Source organism: Rhinichthys klamathensis, unplaced genomic scaffold, assembly GCF_029890125.1.
Source record: "Rhinichthys klamathensis goyatoka isolate OS25496 unplaced genomic scaffold, OSU_Roscu_1.1 h1tg000206l_1, whole genome shotgun sequence".
Taxonomy (NCBI): domain Eukaryota; kingdom Metazoa; phylum Chordata; class Actinopteri; order Cypriniformes; family Leuciscidae; genus Rhinichthys; species Rhinichthys klamathensis.
Genome location: NW_026606731.1, coordinates 1,330,932 through 1,346,763, shown reverse-complemented (window position 1 = coordinate 1,346,763; position 15,832 = coordinate 1,330,932). Strand labels below are relative to the sequence as shown.

General features: G+C 35.8%; 1 protein-coding gene across 1 annotated transcript; it reads right to left on the bottom strand.

Moving 5' to 3' along the window:
* Positions 1-4,167: 4,167 nt before the first annotated feature.
* Positions 4,168-12,583, bottom strand: hepacama (hepatic and glial cell adhesion molecule a). The gene is made up of 7 exons (XM_056263365.1): positions 12,313-12,583; positions 10,557-10,889; positions 10,197-10,478; positions 6,217-6,310; positions 5,845-5,912; positions 4,833-4,903; positions 4,168-4,738 (listed from the first exon to the last, which is right to left on the bottom strand). Exons 1-7 carry the CDS (start codon positions 12,398-12,400, stop codon positions 4,409-4,411), a joined length of 1,266 nt encoding a protein of 421 aa, XP_056119340.1. The 5' UTR covers positions 12,401-12,583; the 3' UTR covers positions 4,168-4,408.
* Positions 12,584-15,832: the final 3,249 nt, after the last annotated feature.

The window sequence follows — 15,832 nt, the reverse complement described above, 5'->3', positions numbered from 1 at the left end:
AAAGCCATTTACTATTCTCATAAATGCACATCGGTTTCTTTGACTAAAAGTAAAAATTCAATAAAATCCTGTAAAGTTCACAGAACACACTTTATAGTGCACATCAGTGCATCAACTTTAAATTTACTCTACACCTCAATTATCATGGCAAACAGACATAGTGTCACCTGAGACTTTCTTGGAAACTTTCTTGAAGTACGGCAGGCCACGTTTATTTCTGACCATCTGTACGTACTGAATTATTCTATTCGTATAGCATTGCAGATAGAATGTTTGAGTCAGAAAATAGCAGTCTTGCCTGTGCGCCGTCAGCAGCTCCCGCTTCGCCCCGCGTACAGACAGACGTCCCAGGTGCTCAATGGAGCCAAATCCAGCAAGTGAGCAAGAGAAACCTGGGGGCATTGAAAGACCTGAATATAATTGTCACTCTAACTGTTGTCAGGGGGAACAGTTACTACGGCGAAAAAGTGCCCAACCCCCTTGATGTCTGTTGTAATCATTTAATTTAGTCCTTTCATTGTCCATCTCGCTTAATTTAGCAGCCCACCCCAGAGTCTATATTTACGTCTGAAAAAAATGATGGCCCATTGTGTAAAATCCAGCTTTAACATTTAAACATGATGATATTCATGAGTCTTTAGTGGGAAAAAAAATTGGAAACGCTTATAGAAAACTAAGCTCTTTGAGGTCAAGCTGTAGCAAATAACATTTCTGTCATCGTAATGTGCCCTAGAGCCTCCTGTGTCCACTCAGAGCAACATATGTTCTGGTCAGCCGAGGAAAGGACAAGGGGCTTGTATGTAATCACTTGAAACACTTAAAGACAGACATTTTCAACAAGCATTACACAATGAAATTTCTGGCTCAGTCAGGTTTGCAATGAAGAAGTGATGTTGTTGGCATGTGTGGCTGGATCATTAACAGCCCTAACAAACTAGGGATGGAAGTGTGAACAGTAGAGACAAGCGCAAACCTGTTCTCAGCCTCCTTGCTCTTTGATCTCATCCCCGAGGGGCCAGGAAAGCTTCCTACGTCTTAATTCTCTGAGTCTTATGTGCCATTGACTACACTCCACAGCGGAAACAGATTAACAGCCTGGGCTGCCCAGAGGGGCTGTTTTACTGTTGACACAGGGGCAAGATTTTGATCAGAACAGGAGACTGGATAGCAGGGCTAATGTGGTTGATAAGAAATCAAAATTGTTTTTCCAAACCATTTGGCCTATGGTTAGGGTTAGTTCATGTCTAACTTTTACCAAAGGCAGGTTAAAAGGGACCTGCGCAAAAAGGCATTATTTTAAAAGCTTACGCAACTAGGTGAGAAAGAAAATCACACCTCAGGTAATCAGAAATGCATGGGCTCTCTGCTAATCATGGGACAAAGGAGAGGAGTCCAGTCATATTTCAATAATAAAGGATCTAAGGGGAAGGCATTATCCTAATAATAAAAGGCTTTACGGTTGTTCAGTTTATGGATGTGTGTCCGGGTCAGATCTGGGCTGGAATATGGAAAACTCCTCCATTAGGGTCCTTTCATCTTCTCCTTTTGCTTTTCAGCATCCTTAATGTTTCACCCGCTCTCTGTGTTTGGAACTGCTGGAAAGTCTTCTTGAAGGATTCGCATTATCTGAGAAAAACAAAACCACACTGTACTGACTCAAAATCCACACAAAACATGACGGACGACTAATAATTGAGCAGAGTGAAGCATTTTTCCTCCAAAGGCCAGCTGCCTAATGATGTTGAAGTCAGTCCTGTTGGTATTAAGCACATGATTTCACAATATTCTTTACTAAGTATAGAAAAGGTTAAAGAGTAAGTGGAAATATTTTTTAATCCTACCGCATTTAAAATCAGACATTCTGATTTGTTTTTTTTTTCTGGTCTGATTAGAGTATCTACTCCGAAATGTTTCCATGAGCATTTTGATTGCACCATTCTGCATAATCACCACTTACACACAACACTTTTCACCAAGCCAAGTACTAGCGTTCATAGGCAAAAGAAGAGTGCTAGAACTGCTAACCCTCTCGAGTGTAAGATAAAGCAAATCTAATGCCAATAATTTAAATAAATCAGTTAAGTGCTTTGGTGGAGTTAATAGAATATAACTCAGATATTAATAACATCATCCTTATAACCAGACAGCTCCTGTATCTCATATCTCATAAAAGATAACTTCTGCACATTCATACTCATCCTTACGTATTTGAAAACAATGTGAATGTGCTATTTATGGAGCTATTCTATTTTTCTGTTTTGTTTTTCAAGACAATTATTGTGAAAAGAAAGACTTAAGCATTACAAAGCCTGATATCTGATTTGTTGACTGATCACACAGCTAATGTTTGACAGTGCGACTAGCAACTAACAATGCATTATCAACTCACGTTGCTCACTATTATATTTGGCTGTATTGTATTCATGGTTTCTCAAATTTGTCAACATCCTATATTTAAATGTAAGCCAGAGCGAATGTAAAATGCCCTAGTGTACATTTTATGAAATGCACATGTTCCATTGGTGACAGTAGACTAAAAGATATAACACACTAATCGGTTATTAAAATGTCACCAAAACCAGTAATCCCATATAATTATGTAACTTCAGGCATACACAATAAATATATGATATCTTATGTTTATAACCATCAATTACATTTTTATGACCCCCCCCCCTTACCCCATAAAAAAAACATGTAATAATAATAAAAAAAAAAAAAAAAAGTACAAAAAAAACTTAGCTACAATCCAATTGTTACATCTAAATAGGCCTATATCTTAGCTCACCTGTCCATCTAATGCTGGAGAGCGGTAAATAGGGTTGCCAACTTCCCCCAAAGGAAGGTAAGATAGAAGGTAAGATCTTGGTTCTTTATAGGAAAATAAGGGACACTCAAAATATTTGCACTGTAACCACATAGTGTCAGATAACCTTTTTATGTACAATTAAAGTATAAAAAGAATGAATATATGGCACTTAATTACAAATATTACAGAGAATTTAGAAAACTGGTCTGTAAATGGTAACAGAGGTAAAGGTAAACAACACTGGTTTACACCTTTTAGAAATAAATTGTACATACATAGGTTAAGCAAAACAAATGTTCATGCTCTAGATTAATTTTAGCTGAAATGACATATAGCTACTATGGGGCCGAGTACAAATAGTACAAGTATTTGAGTAATTACTTACTCAAGACTTAAGAGAGTAGGCCTATGTGATTTCGGACGCAGCCTATAACCATAACCTTCACTCGAACTCGTGTAGTGTGTCACTCGTTTTTTTACAGTCTATGGTGGCGCGCTGTTTATCTAATGAGGTCACCAGCGTTTTTAAACATGTGGACTAAACATTAAGATATAATGTAGCTGACTAATTCAACATATTTATTTCAATTATCTTTTAAATTGTATGTAGCTAAAAAAAACCTGCGTACAACTTGTTGTCAATGAGGAGAAAATATCACAATTTGTGTAGCCTACTCGGTAAATCAAGACGAAGTGACTCAATTAAAAACTATTTCTATTGTTCTACAGAAAAAAAGCAAGGAGAGAAAGGTTGAAGAGTAGCCTAGTCAAGCAGCACTTTCTTGCTATTTGTGGTCTCGAGGCTGACGCAGATGTTTTATTGATTGATAAGTATGTGGGAGCCTCTGGTGGTTGAAACGTGTAAATTGACAATTGTGTACATAAAGTCTGTCTTTCCCCCTGGTTTCACAGACAAGTTTTAAACCTAATCCCAGACTAAAATGCATGTTTGAGCTGTTTTAACTGAAAGCAACTTGCGCTGATCTTAAAATATGCCAGTGCCATTGTTTTGTCTCAAGAAGAAAACAGGCCTTTATGTCCTTATGTCTTTTTAGACATTCAGAAAGAATTTGATATTATTTGAGAGATTTACTTTTGTTTTCTGTCCAAAAAAAGGAGGCAAAAAGAATAAAATCATTTTAATACTGGCATAAAGAAATCATATTTACAGTAACCCCGAACAGATCACAATAATTCTCAATTATAGCTGAAATTAAACACTATATTTGTATATTTATAGTATTTTTTGGGGTTTAGTTTAGTTTAAGCCATTTCTTTAAACCACAGAAAAAGAATAATTTTTTTTTTCAAAAAAAAGAAAAAAAAAATAGAATAATGAATAATAAAAGCAAATTGTTCAATTAGTATATATATATAGAATCCAGTACATCCATGTAATCAGTTTTTACTTTATAACTACTGATTTAAGTTTTGGTCTTGTACACAATTCATTCATCTAAGCTTTTGGAAAGCATGAAATACTAAATGTACATAGGATAACTAATTAAAAATGACTAATTAAAATTCCCACACATACATAATCTCATATTCTGATATTATCCTTGATATTGTACATTTAAAACTATCCATCCGTCCTGCTCATTGGGGAAGGCTGTGGTAGTGCATATTGTTTTCTGGTTCAACTGGAAGTTCTTCTGCATGTGAAGGGGAGGGGCTTAGTCTTGGAGGGCGGGGCTTGCGTGTTAAGCTGCCCAGGTGTTGGGGACAGGACAGGGGTGGAGTGAGAGTCGGATGAGGGGTTGATGGAGGAGAGGGGACGGGCGTACGGGGGTATCTTCTTCCTGAATGCATATAAGCATCTGGAGAGTGTGCAGAAGGTGGAGCCATGTTGGAATAACAAGGTGGGCTGAGGGGATCAGTAGGATTGATATAATTACAGGAAGACTCATCTGTTCCCTCAGGGAAATCCTGGAAATAATAATAATAAAAAAGTAAAAATAATGAAAAAATTAAAACAACAACAACAACAGCAATAATAAAATTAATAATAATAATGTCTTACCGTTTCTTTGAGGACATATAGTCCACCTGGGTTCCGACGGTTATGGTAATTTCTAGCAGGCACGATATCAACTACTGTAAAGAGAGCATTCAAGATTTAATAAAAATACTTTTTTTAATAATAAAAAAAAGCAAATAATTCCTTTGTATTATACACTGATTTGAAAAAAATGTAAAAGTGCACTCAGTAATATTTAATGTTGCTCTGTTTGATATGAAAGTGGCCTTGGACTGACACCTAGTGTGGATGCAGCATAAAGCAAATATTTTATGTAACTAATAACTAATGCCATTGTAGGATTTAAATATTTACAGTCAGTCATGATTAATTTTTGTCCAATTACGGAAGTTACAGAGATAAACAGAGTAGTATTATTCTGCTGTTCTGTGATCTCAAAATGGCTGCCTCCATGAGGCGACCCACTCAAAAATAAAACTTTTTTTATTAGGCCACTGATTTTACTCTATATGTGACCAGTGTTGCTAATGTTCACTAAAACTAAAACTAATAAAATCGTTTTGGTAATTAAAATAAATCTGAAATAAAATAAAATTTGAATATTAAATGAAAAACTTAAACTTAAAAAAAAAATCTGAAATGTTGCCTTGGTAAGAGATCTTGCCTTTGCAATTAATGTAAATTTTAAAAAAAAGTACTAAAATGACTAAAACTAAAACTAAATTTAAAAATACATTAAAGCTATATATATATATATATATATATATATATATATATATATATATATATATATATATATTAGCTCGAAACAAAATGACTAAAACTTAAAGTAAAATTAAAACGAAAACTGAAAATATAAAAATAAAAGCCAATTCAAAATATTATACTATAAATAAATCATAAATAAATACTCTAAATAAAATAACTTAGATCATTTTAAACATTTTTACTAATTTATATTTTGTTTAATGAGGGAAAAATTACTGAGTGCACCTTTAAAATATTCAAATAAGAGATTTATCTTGAGTTATTCTGCAACAATTAACGAAATTACCATCATGATTGTCGTTACTCTGCTCTGCTAAATTTTGTCTGCTCTGTCTGGCAAGCTGTTGCCTTTTTCTGTAGAAAGAATAACAATGTATTTTTGTTAGCAACATATCTGACTGTGATAGAAATTTCAAATGCAATATCATATTAATTTAGTGCACAAACAGAAACCTAAATCAAATGTGTATAAGACGAGTTCTTTCCAATTTAATCAGTTACTTTGGTCTTTGTTTTCATCTGATCTGTGGAACTTTGGCCTCCTAACATTTGAAGCACAAAGACTTTTCTTACAAGAACAGTACGAGCTGCTGAGATTTATTGTGGCTTGCTTTAGATTTATCAAAGAGAATGGATTTAGGGATAATAGAGCTGGTACTTTTTGGAGGGTTTCCAACAGGCGCAAACAGTCACCAAGGTGATGAGTAAGAAAATGCCTCCCATGGAGAGGATGATATATAGAGAACTCCGTCCTGCAAAATTTAAAAGGAGAATACAGGTTGACATAGTACATCCCCCCCTCCCCCTCTCCCCTCCTCCCCCCTCTCCCCATCTCTCTAAAAAAACTAAGTGCTCTGAAACACCAAACTACTCTGTAGACAAGGTCCAAATTAAGGACACCTCAAATGGAAGATTGATTGCACAGGTTGCCAGGAATACCAAGTGCATGAATGAAAGGGGCAACTTGGGGGCTTTTTTAAAGGGTAGACTGTGCAGAGGGAATGCAGGACCCCGCTGAGCTCAGTGTTCTGACAGAAATGTGTGCAAGTGGAGATGTAGATGGAGGAAAGGATCAGCTGAGCTCCAGTGGAGCAAAACTCTTCGTTAACACTCTCGTTCAGCCCTTTATATAAACACTCACAACCAGCCCGAATTAACAGACAGTTCATCCAAAATGAATGATTTACATACACTCGTGTTGGTCCAGAGCCATATGCTGCTATTTATATGTTTTTTTGTTTTTGATTTTTTTTTAAATTTGCTGCTCTTTTTCATGGTGACTGACTGTCAGTCTTCAAAAAGTGACCCACGTGACTTTGTTAGTTTGTGTTATTTTTGTATGATTTATTTAGTACTGTAGTATTTATTTATATTTTGAAATAGATTTTATTTATATATATTCAGTTTTCATTTAAATTGAACAAAATGACTAAAACTTAAACTAGAATTATTTAGTTATTGTTATTGTGATTTTGCCTTTCATTGTAATATTTCAATAAAGATTTATTAAATTTATTTCAGTTTTAGTTTTTGAAATTTTAGTACTTAACAATGAACTGAAATAAATAAGTTTACATTTAAGGAAACATTTCTATCTATACATTTTCTATTTATACTTTATTTTATTTCAGCTTTATTTCAATTACTGAAAACTATACTTTTAGTTTTAGTTAACAATATCAACACTACTTCGCAAGACTTGGAATAGTGCACAAGTCATATGGACCATTTTATTTATTCAATTATTTATTTGGAGTGTTACACTTGTGGTCTCTGTGAACTATTGTTGTATGGAAAAGAGCTACAAAAAGATTCTCCAAAGTTTTTCCTTTGCGGTCCATAGAACATTTTTGGAACAGGATGAAACGCCTCTATTTATTTGTTTATGTCTTTTTAAAATATATTTATATATTATAATTTTTTTCCCTTACTAAGCAGGCATGCCTGGCTAATATGTGCGCACTTCTTGGCTGCACTTCTTTAAAGATTGTTTACATACTGTACTTAATGCTTAATTAATGTAAAAAAAATAAAAAAAAATAAAAATCATGTTGTAAAGGTGAAGTTCTGTTTTGGTTTCATTTTCACTGTTCTGATTGCTAGAGTTCTCATCCTTGTTTGTAACTATTGCTAAGTAGTTTCACACCTGTTCCCTGTTTTGTTAATTATCATTCACTGTGTATATAAGCCCTTAGTTTTCCCAGTTCATCGTTGTCAGTTCAATGTGTATAGTTAGGGCCCAAGCCTTGAAAAGGCGAAGGCCCTATTGTTTTCCTTAGGATTATTATTATTATTATTATTATTATTATTATTATTATTATTATTATTATTATTTTATCGACTATTCGGGCACTTTTGGGGCTCTTAACGTGCACGAAAACTCTTGAAACTTTGCACACTGGTCAGAACCCGCGGCCATCAGGGCCGGGCTGAAGCTGGTACCCGGGCGTGGCAGGGGGGCTCGACAGCGCCCCCTGGAACGGGGTCTGAAAACTTGGTCCATAAATCAAACACGCTTCCATGTAATAATATGAAACTCGGTACACATATAGATCTCATCGGTTCATATATCCTTTGTACTTTTACTTTTTACCCCAGCCCAACAGGAAGTCGGCTATTATGGTTTGTTTGGAAGCGTATGCCCCTGGAATTCGATATACTCCTCCTAGAGAATTCAACCAATCGCAAGGAAACTCGGTCAGCATGATGTCAAGACATTGAGGATGAAAAATTGCCAGGGGATTTTTCATATCTCGAACGGTTTGGCCGTGGCGAGGAAACAAATTTATGGCGAATAATGGAAACAGGAAGTGTGTTATAACTTCTGCATACATTAACTGATCTTGATGAAACTTCAACAGTATGTTCGCTGTAAGAGGCCGATCACATGGATGTGACTATTGTGAGTCAAAGTTATAGCGCCACCAACTGGCAGCAGGAAGTGTGTCACTTTCTAAATGCTTTTGACAAAAGTGGGGGGGTTAGTTTTATCTACAGTTACAAAACTCAGCGTGTATATTCTTCTCCTCAAGCCAAACAACTTTCTAATTTAAAGTAATTAGCTCCGACCCTCAGAAAGTCAGATATTGTGGTTTGAATAGGGTCATTTTCTCTCTCTCTCTCTCTGAGCCAATATGGCAAGCCGCTTTAACATTTAATCATTTTAACCTACTAGTCTCTATTTTCATGCTACTAGTACTTATTTTTAGATACTAGTATCTATTCCATTAAGTACTGGTACTTATTCATTAGCGACTAGTGCTTATTCTTTAGTACTAGTGCCTATTCTTTAGATACTACTGCTTATTCTTTAGATATTCTTTTTAATACGTATTAGTAGCTAATGAATAAGTACTGGTATCTATTTAATAGGTACTAGTATCTAATGACTTAGTACTAGTATTTATTGAATAAATACTAGTATCTATTAATAGGTACTAGTATCTAAAAGGTCATTTTCTCTTTCTCTCTCTCTGAGCCAATATGGCAAGCCGTTTTAACATTTAATCATTTTAACCTACTAGTCTCTATTTTCATGCTACTAGTACTTATTTTTTAGATACTAGTATCTATTCCATTAAGTACTAGTACTTATTCATTAGCGACTAGTGCTTATTCTGTTTAGAATATTCAAAGTGCTTATTCAATTTTTTTGCTTATTTATATTTTCAGAGCAGAAAATCCGATTTTTCTGCTTATTCAATATTGCATCTAAAAATGTAAGTGACTTGACGTGTGTGTGTGTGTGTGTGTGAGAGAGAGAGATGTGTCTGTTACAGTGACAAGAGTTTAACCCTTTAAGGCCTTGTCTTTTTGGATATATATTTTTTTTATTTAAAAAAATTTGCATACAACCCATATATTTTAAATGTATTGTTTGCTTTAAATTAAATTAAGATTGTATGTTTGGTAATTGAACCTAAATAAATTTTAAATTAATGTGCTATATTTCAGATCAATATATTTGTTTTCCTTCATTTTAATCAACACTAACTTTATTCTCATCTGAATTATAAAGAATTTATTTCTGTATAAAATAAAAAATCCCGAATAATCCAGACCAACCAGAGCGCACTATTTCTACAACATCATCAGTGCTGAAGCGAAACTACCAGAGCCGTTCGGCAGATAGCAAGCAGATATTTTGTGTCACGTCGTGCACAATAACCCTAAAGGCACCAGGGTGGCGGTGCCACCGGCTTTATATATATATATATATATATATATATATATATATATATATATATAAATATATATATATATATATATATAAATATAGCTGCGAGCAGCGATGAAGGGCCCAAGCCGGTGGCACCGCCACCCTGGTGCCTTTAGGTAACTAAAGGCACCGGGGTTGCGGTGCCACCGGCTTGGGCCCGTAATCGCTGCTCGCAGCTATATTTGTTGTTTTTTTCTTTTCTGTCCTCATTAAATTCTCTGATTTCTTGTTTATTCTTCATCTCTCTCATTTGTGGATTACACTAATTGTGACACATTTCATGCAGCTCTTCATCTTTCCATGACTTTTTTCTATAATCCTTTACAAGTTGTTTGTGTTTTCATCCTTTATGTAACATAGCAAAATTGAACTCGACATTTCAGGCCATGGTTCATGCATGAAGGAGTCTCAACACCTACTGTAGACAGTGAGTTTGACCGTCAGGCTCTTCATACTGCTAATGGGGTTTTCCACCCTGCAGCTGTAGATGTCATCATCTGACATCACAACACGGGAGATGGTCAGGACCTTCTGGTCATGTGACAGGAGCAGACGCGAATCATTGGACAAAGATTTCCCGCCCTTCAGCCAGCTATAAGTGGGTTTGGTGCCACTATCATGAGTGCAGTTGAGTATGAAGAACTCAGTCAGCTCCAGGACGGATGAGGCCACCATGTGAACAAAAGGCCTGGACACGGGAACTGTGATAGAACAGGACAACATGAATAAGGAAAGTTGCTCTTCACATACTGTAGATGAAATGCCCACGCCTGTCTTACCATCCACGGTTAGGTTGACGCATCGCTCCCCAGTGAAGGTATCATCCGTGATGGAGATCTCCACCTCATACACACCCTCATCAGACAGCTGCAGGTGATGCAGGAGCAGGGAGCCGTTCTCGTACAGGAGGATTCGACCACGGTACTCGGGCCTAAGGTTCCCAATGATTTCCGTACCAATGGACTGGACCACAGTGACTGGTTTGTCTCTCTTCAGCTGCCACTTAATAACGGGCTGGTCAGAGCTGGTGCTGGTGTAGGTCACAGAGAGAAGGGCTGAGCCTCCGAGTGTTCCTCGCACTATAGGAGACGGGCTGCTGATGTTCACCCCACCTATAAATACATCCACAAACAGACACATTAGAGTGGAACTAAAGCTTGTTGTCGGAAAAGGTCAGTGTGTGTGTGTTAAATGAACTGTACATTACTGTAAACCCACTCTGAAACAATATTCACTCGAGTAAAGTATGTGACAAGTTGCCCCAGTTTACCCTACATACTGACAAATTACCCTGAATGTACTATAGCTATGGATGAACATTTCTGATAAATGAATAAATATAGGCCTACATTTGATTTAAGTATGCTTACTTTATTAAATATAAATAGATTTTTAATAATATTTTATAGAAGTATTTCATATATATTATAGAAGTATTGTGTAGCCATAAAATATTTCTATATTAGGATATACATTGAATCAAATATATCATATATAATTAATTATAATATTGTATTATTTATATATATATATATATAATACAATTTTATCAAATATTTCTTTACAATTATTTCTATATTAATTTATAATATTTATAAAACATCTTATTTTCAGCTGCATTTTTTTTTTTTTTTTTTTTGCTGAAGCATGAAGTGCAAAAACACATTGCCTGAACTCTCCAGTGAGATACCTGCTGGTAAACATCTTTGTGCTTATTGCTTCTGTGTGAGCCAACATGTCCTTGCCCGCTTTGCCAGGGCAGCGCGAGTCAGCGTGGCATGGCTCAATCGCTGTGGTAACAATTCTCAGTGCTGAGGTCTTGCCAGGATGAGCTAACAAAGGTCTGGATTGTGGGCTCGCTCTCCTCCAATCAGGGGCAGCTGTGCAAGAGACATGCTCTTTTGTGGATGGGGGGGATGTAGACAGTGAGGCCCAGTGATTCTGCTAATCAAAGCTCTCTGAGGAAGACTAGGCTTTAGTTAGGACATGTTCTTGCATTCGGCCCCTTTCCTAGCACATCTTTACCTGATTATAAGAAAATGTGATTTCATCAAGCTAATGCCAACTGACTCATGCCATTGTGATTGTTCTGAACTTGCTGTTTGTACTTTTTGCACAAATGCGTAATTTAAAATGAATCTAATGCATGGATGGAGATGAAAGATAGCATGATTTTTTTTTTTTTTTTTGCCAAAATGCAAAAAACAGGTCTGTGATGTGATTATTTAAAAAAAAAGCATTTTTGAGCGTTTGTGTAATATTTCAACAATTCAATTTGTCTTTTAATTTCCTTACTATTACATTCATACTTTTTAGGCAATGTTTCTAAAAAAACAAAACACACATTTCAAATTTTATCGAGTGCCCTAATTAAATTTGACTGATCGCTCTATTTGCGATATGTGTCACACAGCCACCCACAAACAAAACACACACTGAAAAGTGAAATTGACAACAGCGTACACTTTTTTCTTCTTCCTCTTTAGAAAGTTTTCCCTCAACATGAACCGTAGAAAAGTCATGATGTTGTCTTACCTGCCACGGAAAAGATGAGAAGCCATATGAGAAGAAACAGTGAAGGAACGGCTGTCTTTTTGCATGATGCCTCCCTCTCTGCCTTCATCTTGGGAGCAGCGCTGGGTTTCTCTCCCACACAATCAGCATGATTTGTCCACTCAAGGCACGTCGCTGAGAATGCAGAGTGCTTCCTGCCAGACGGGACACTGGCTGCTCTGAACCCCGCTCTCAGGACCCCAGCCTGAACAACAGCTCTATGTGTGATCTTGTGTGTGTGTGTGTGCTTTGCTCGCTTTATAAGCTTCAATCTCCACAGTGATTATTTTCAGGGCCCCTTTGTGTGTGTGCATTTGTGCATGTGTGTGCTTGTCTCCTCAGTAAAGTCACTAGGATGAGTGTGAGATGGTTGGAGACATGTGTTTTGTAGTTATATCTGTTACGTGAGCAGTCAAGTATTAGAGCGTATTTGTGTGACATGATATGATACATCCACAGTGCCGTTCAAAAGCAAGATCCAATGACATATTTTGTCAAAATTGAGTTGCGAATGAAATTGGGTCTCTTAGACCAGGGGATTTCAAAATAGCCGCAAAGGAGCTGCTAGGAGAAGAGCGTAAAAGTTGATTTTATTGACGGCCTTTATTTTATATTTCTATTCCGGTTTATACATCTAAAAGTACTCAATGGGAATTATAAAATATACTGTGTCCACTTAATAGAAAATAAATGTATGTAGCTATGATCAGATTTTAAAATTGAAATAAAAAAAAACTGTTAAGTCTAAGTCATTGGTATAATTCAGTATAGACGTTTCAGTGGCAGCCATTAAGTCAATCAGTCAAAATAAAATTGAACAAAGGTATGGTTCCAGTCCCTAATTTTAATGAGGGTTCTAGGAGGACTAATTCAAACACTTGACGTGTAGTTTACAAAATTAATGGAAGGAGAACCTTTTTGAAGCTGCTATACAACTACTCAAGGACAAGTGCTCAGGTTGAGCACTTTAAAAAAACCCCTCTCTACTTCACCAACCCCGAACCAGGCCCTCCCACATGAGCACATTGTAAGCCCCATATATCTTTGACCCACCAGGCCATAACGGATGAAAAGAGGACCTACAGGTTGCTAAGGCATCAGTCTTCAGCGAAAAGGCCTTTATGCACAAGAGTTGGATGGTTTTGTTTAAAACAATTCCTAGAGACATTTCAAAATGGATCTAGATGGCCAGTTTCAAATTGATTTATTTGAATAATTAAATAATTAGAGCAATAAAATATGATATTCCAATATTCAATTAATTTTATTATAAGTTTATTTTAAAGGGTTAGTTCACTCAAAAAATAAAAATTCTGTGATTAATTACCCTCATGTCGTTCCAAATGCGTAAGACATTCGTTTATCCTCGGAACACAAATAAAGATGTTTTTAATAAAGTCTGAGAGCTTCCAGTCCCTCCATTGACAGAGCTACGCAAATGCCAATTTCAAGACCCAGAAAGGTAGTAAAGACATCATAAAAGTAAAATCATAAACATGCTTTGTTTGCGCACAAAAACATAATTTACCACTTTATTTACCAAATATTAATCTCCAACGCGCTCTTACACAACAACGTCTGCTCTCGCGTCAACACAAAGCATGCACACATGTTCACGAGAGCATCACAACGCATAGGTGTTGTGTTGACACGTGACCAGAGATATAGTAAATAAAGAGGTAAATTATGTTTTGTTTTTTCGCAAACAAAGCACTTGCGTCGCTTCATAAAATTGAGGATAAACCACTGGAGTCACATCATTAATTACTTTGATGTCTATCTTTCTGTGCCTTGAAAATGACTGCAAGTGGAAGGGCAGAAAGCTCTAAGATCGGGTTTGGAACGACATGAGGGTGAGTAATTGCAGAATTTTCATTTTGGGTGAATTCTAACCATTTAACAATAACTTTTATCTATTTATTAATTGTATTTGTTTACTGTCACCGTCACACAGGTGGGACATTTGTAATTATATATTTAAAACAATAATATCTTAGTTAAACCCTTAATTAATATTGACAAACTATATATCATTTGAAAGCTTACAATCTGTAGTTTCCATATTTGGTGACTGATTTTCAAAATAAATTACGGAGGAGCCGCAATTTATCAACTTGCAACAAGAATATTTTCATACTCCTCCTAAGGCGTGTTCAGACCTTTATTTTGAAATAGTGATGAACATGAAAAATCATGAAAAAATTGTAGAAATCTCAGTTTGTTTTCATGCCAAGAGTTCAAAAGATAGCATTCATTCAATTATTTTAGAAAAAAAGATGAGAAAATGTTTTAAATATAAAGAAAAAAATAATGAATTCACCATTTAGTGATGTGGCAACGAGCTATAACGCACATACGTGTTTTTTGTATGTGTTTTTTAGAGGTTGAATTCATATCAAAATCTGCCAAACTTCCCATACTACTTCTGAATAGGATGTCTATTTCACAAATTGTATGAAAATTGTGGAAATAATGGTTCAGATCAGATCACTCAAAACACATATGGAAATGGAGGCGCCCTTATATGGGCAGTAATGGAGTCTGGTTGTCATCCATGTCATCTAGTGAAAAAGTTTGGTACTGCGCCCAAACAAAATCTTACTGAAAGCTCATTTTTTGAGATATCAACCTAAAATTTTAAACACAACTTGTTCAGATTTTTGGCTTTGATTTCTCTGCAGTTTTAGAGTAGCCCAGGTTTTGAAAATATATATTTTATATAAAATATGAATAATGAATTTTTTTACATTGCGCATTTCCATAAACTCAAACTTCTATAACTTTTCACTTTGTTTCACTTTCTTAATTTATTTCACTTCTACAAAAATCTGACAAATGTCTTCTTTAAAACAAGACCGATCTTTATATCTCTATCTTTACCCACGTCTATATTCCAAAGCATTCTTGAATTAAAAAAACATTTAACATTACATTTAAGTTCAAAATGTGCATTTTCATGTCAATTCAAAAAAAGGGGGGGGGGGGTGACACTTAAGAGGTTAACTCTTCGTTGTAACAATACATTATTTCCACTGCTGAAAAGAAAAAATGTGCCAGGAATTGTGGCCTAGCCATCACATGTCTGTCTGGGAGCTGATGTCATGTCTTGCAGAGGTCAGCAGCTGCGGTGGTCACAGACCCCACAGACAGAAAGAAATATTCACAATGAGTGTAGCAGAAAACACCATGTACCAAGTAAATATAGAAAAAATTAAAGGCTTTAGTATGAATGCTTAAAGTTTTAAAAGGAGCTTGTTAATGCCGATTATGAGCAATAGTGATGCTAAACACAGCTATTGTTTAGCACACATTGAAAACATTTAAATAACATACACTCACCGGCCACTTTATTAGGTACACCTGTCCAACTGCTCGTTGACACTTAATTTCTAAGCAGCCAATCACATGGCGGCAACTCAGTGCATTTAGGCATGTAGACATGGTCAAGACAATCTCCTGCAGTTCAAACCGAGCATCAGTATGGGGAAGAAAGTTGATTTGA

What these genes read in the sequence shown, in the direction of transcription:
- hepacama (XM_056263365.1), bottom strand. Translation starts at nt 12,400, where the DNA reads ATGAAGGCAGAGAGGGAGGCATCATGCAAAAAGACAGCCGTTCCTTCA. An exon ending in CGTCAACCTAACCGTGGATG is followed by an intron (nt 10,479 to 10,556) that starts GTAAGACAGGCG and finishes GTTCTATCACAG; the next exon opens with TTCCCGTGTCCAGGCCTTTT. An exon ending in TATATGTCCTCAAAGAAACG is followed by an intron (nt 4,739 to 4,832) that starts GTAAGACATTAT and finishes TATTATTTCCAG; the next exon opens with GATTTCCCTGAGGGAACAGA.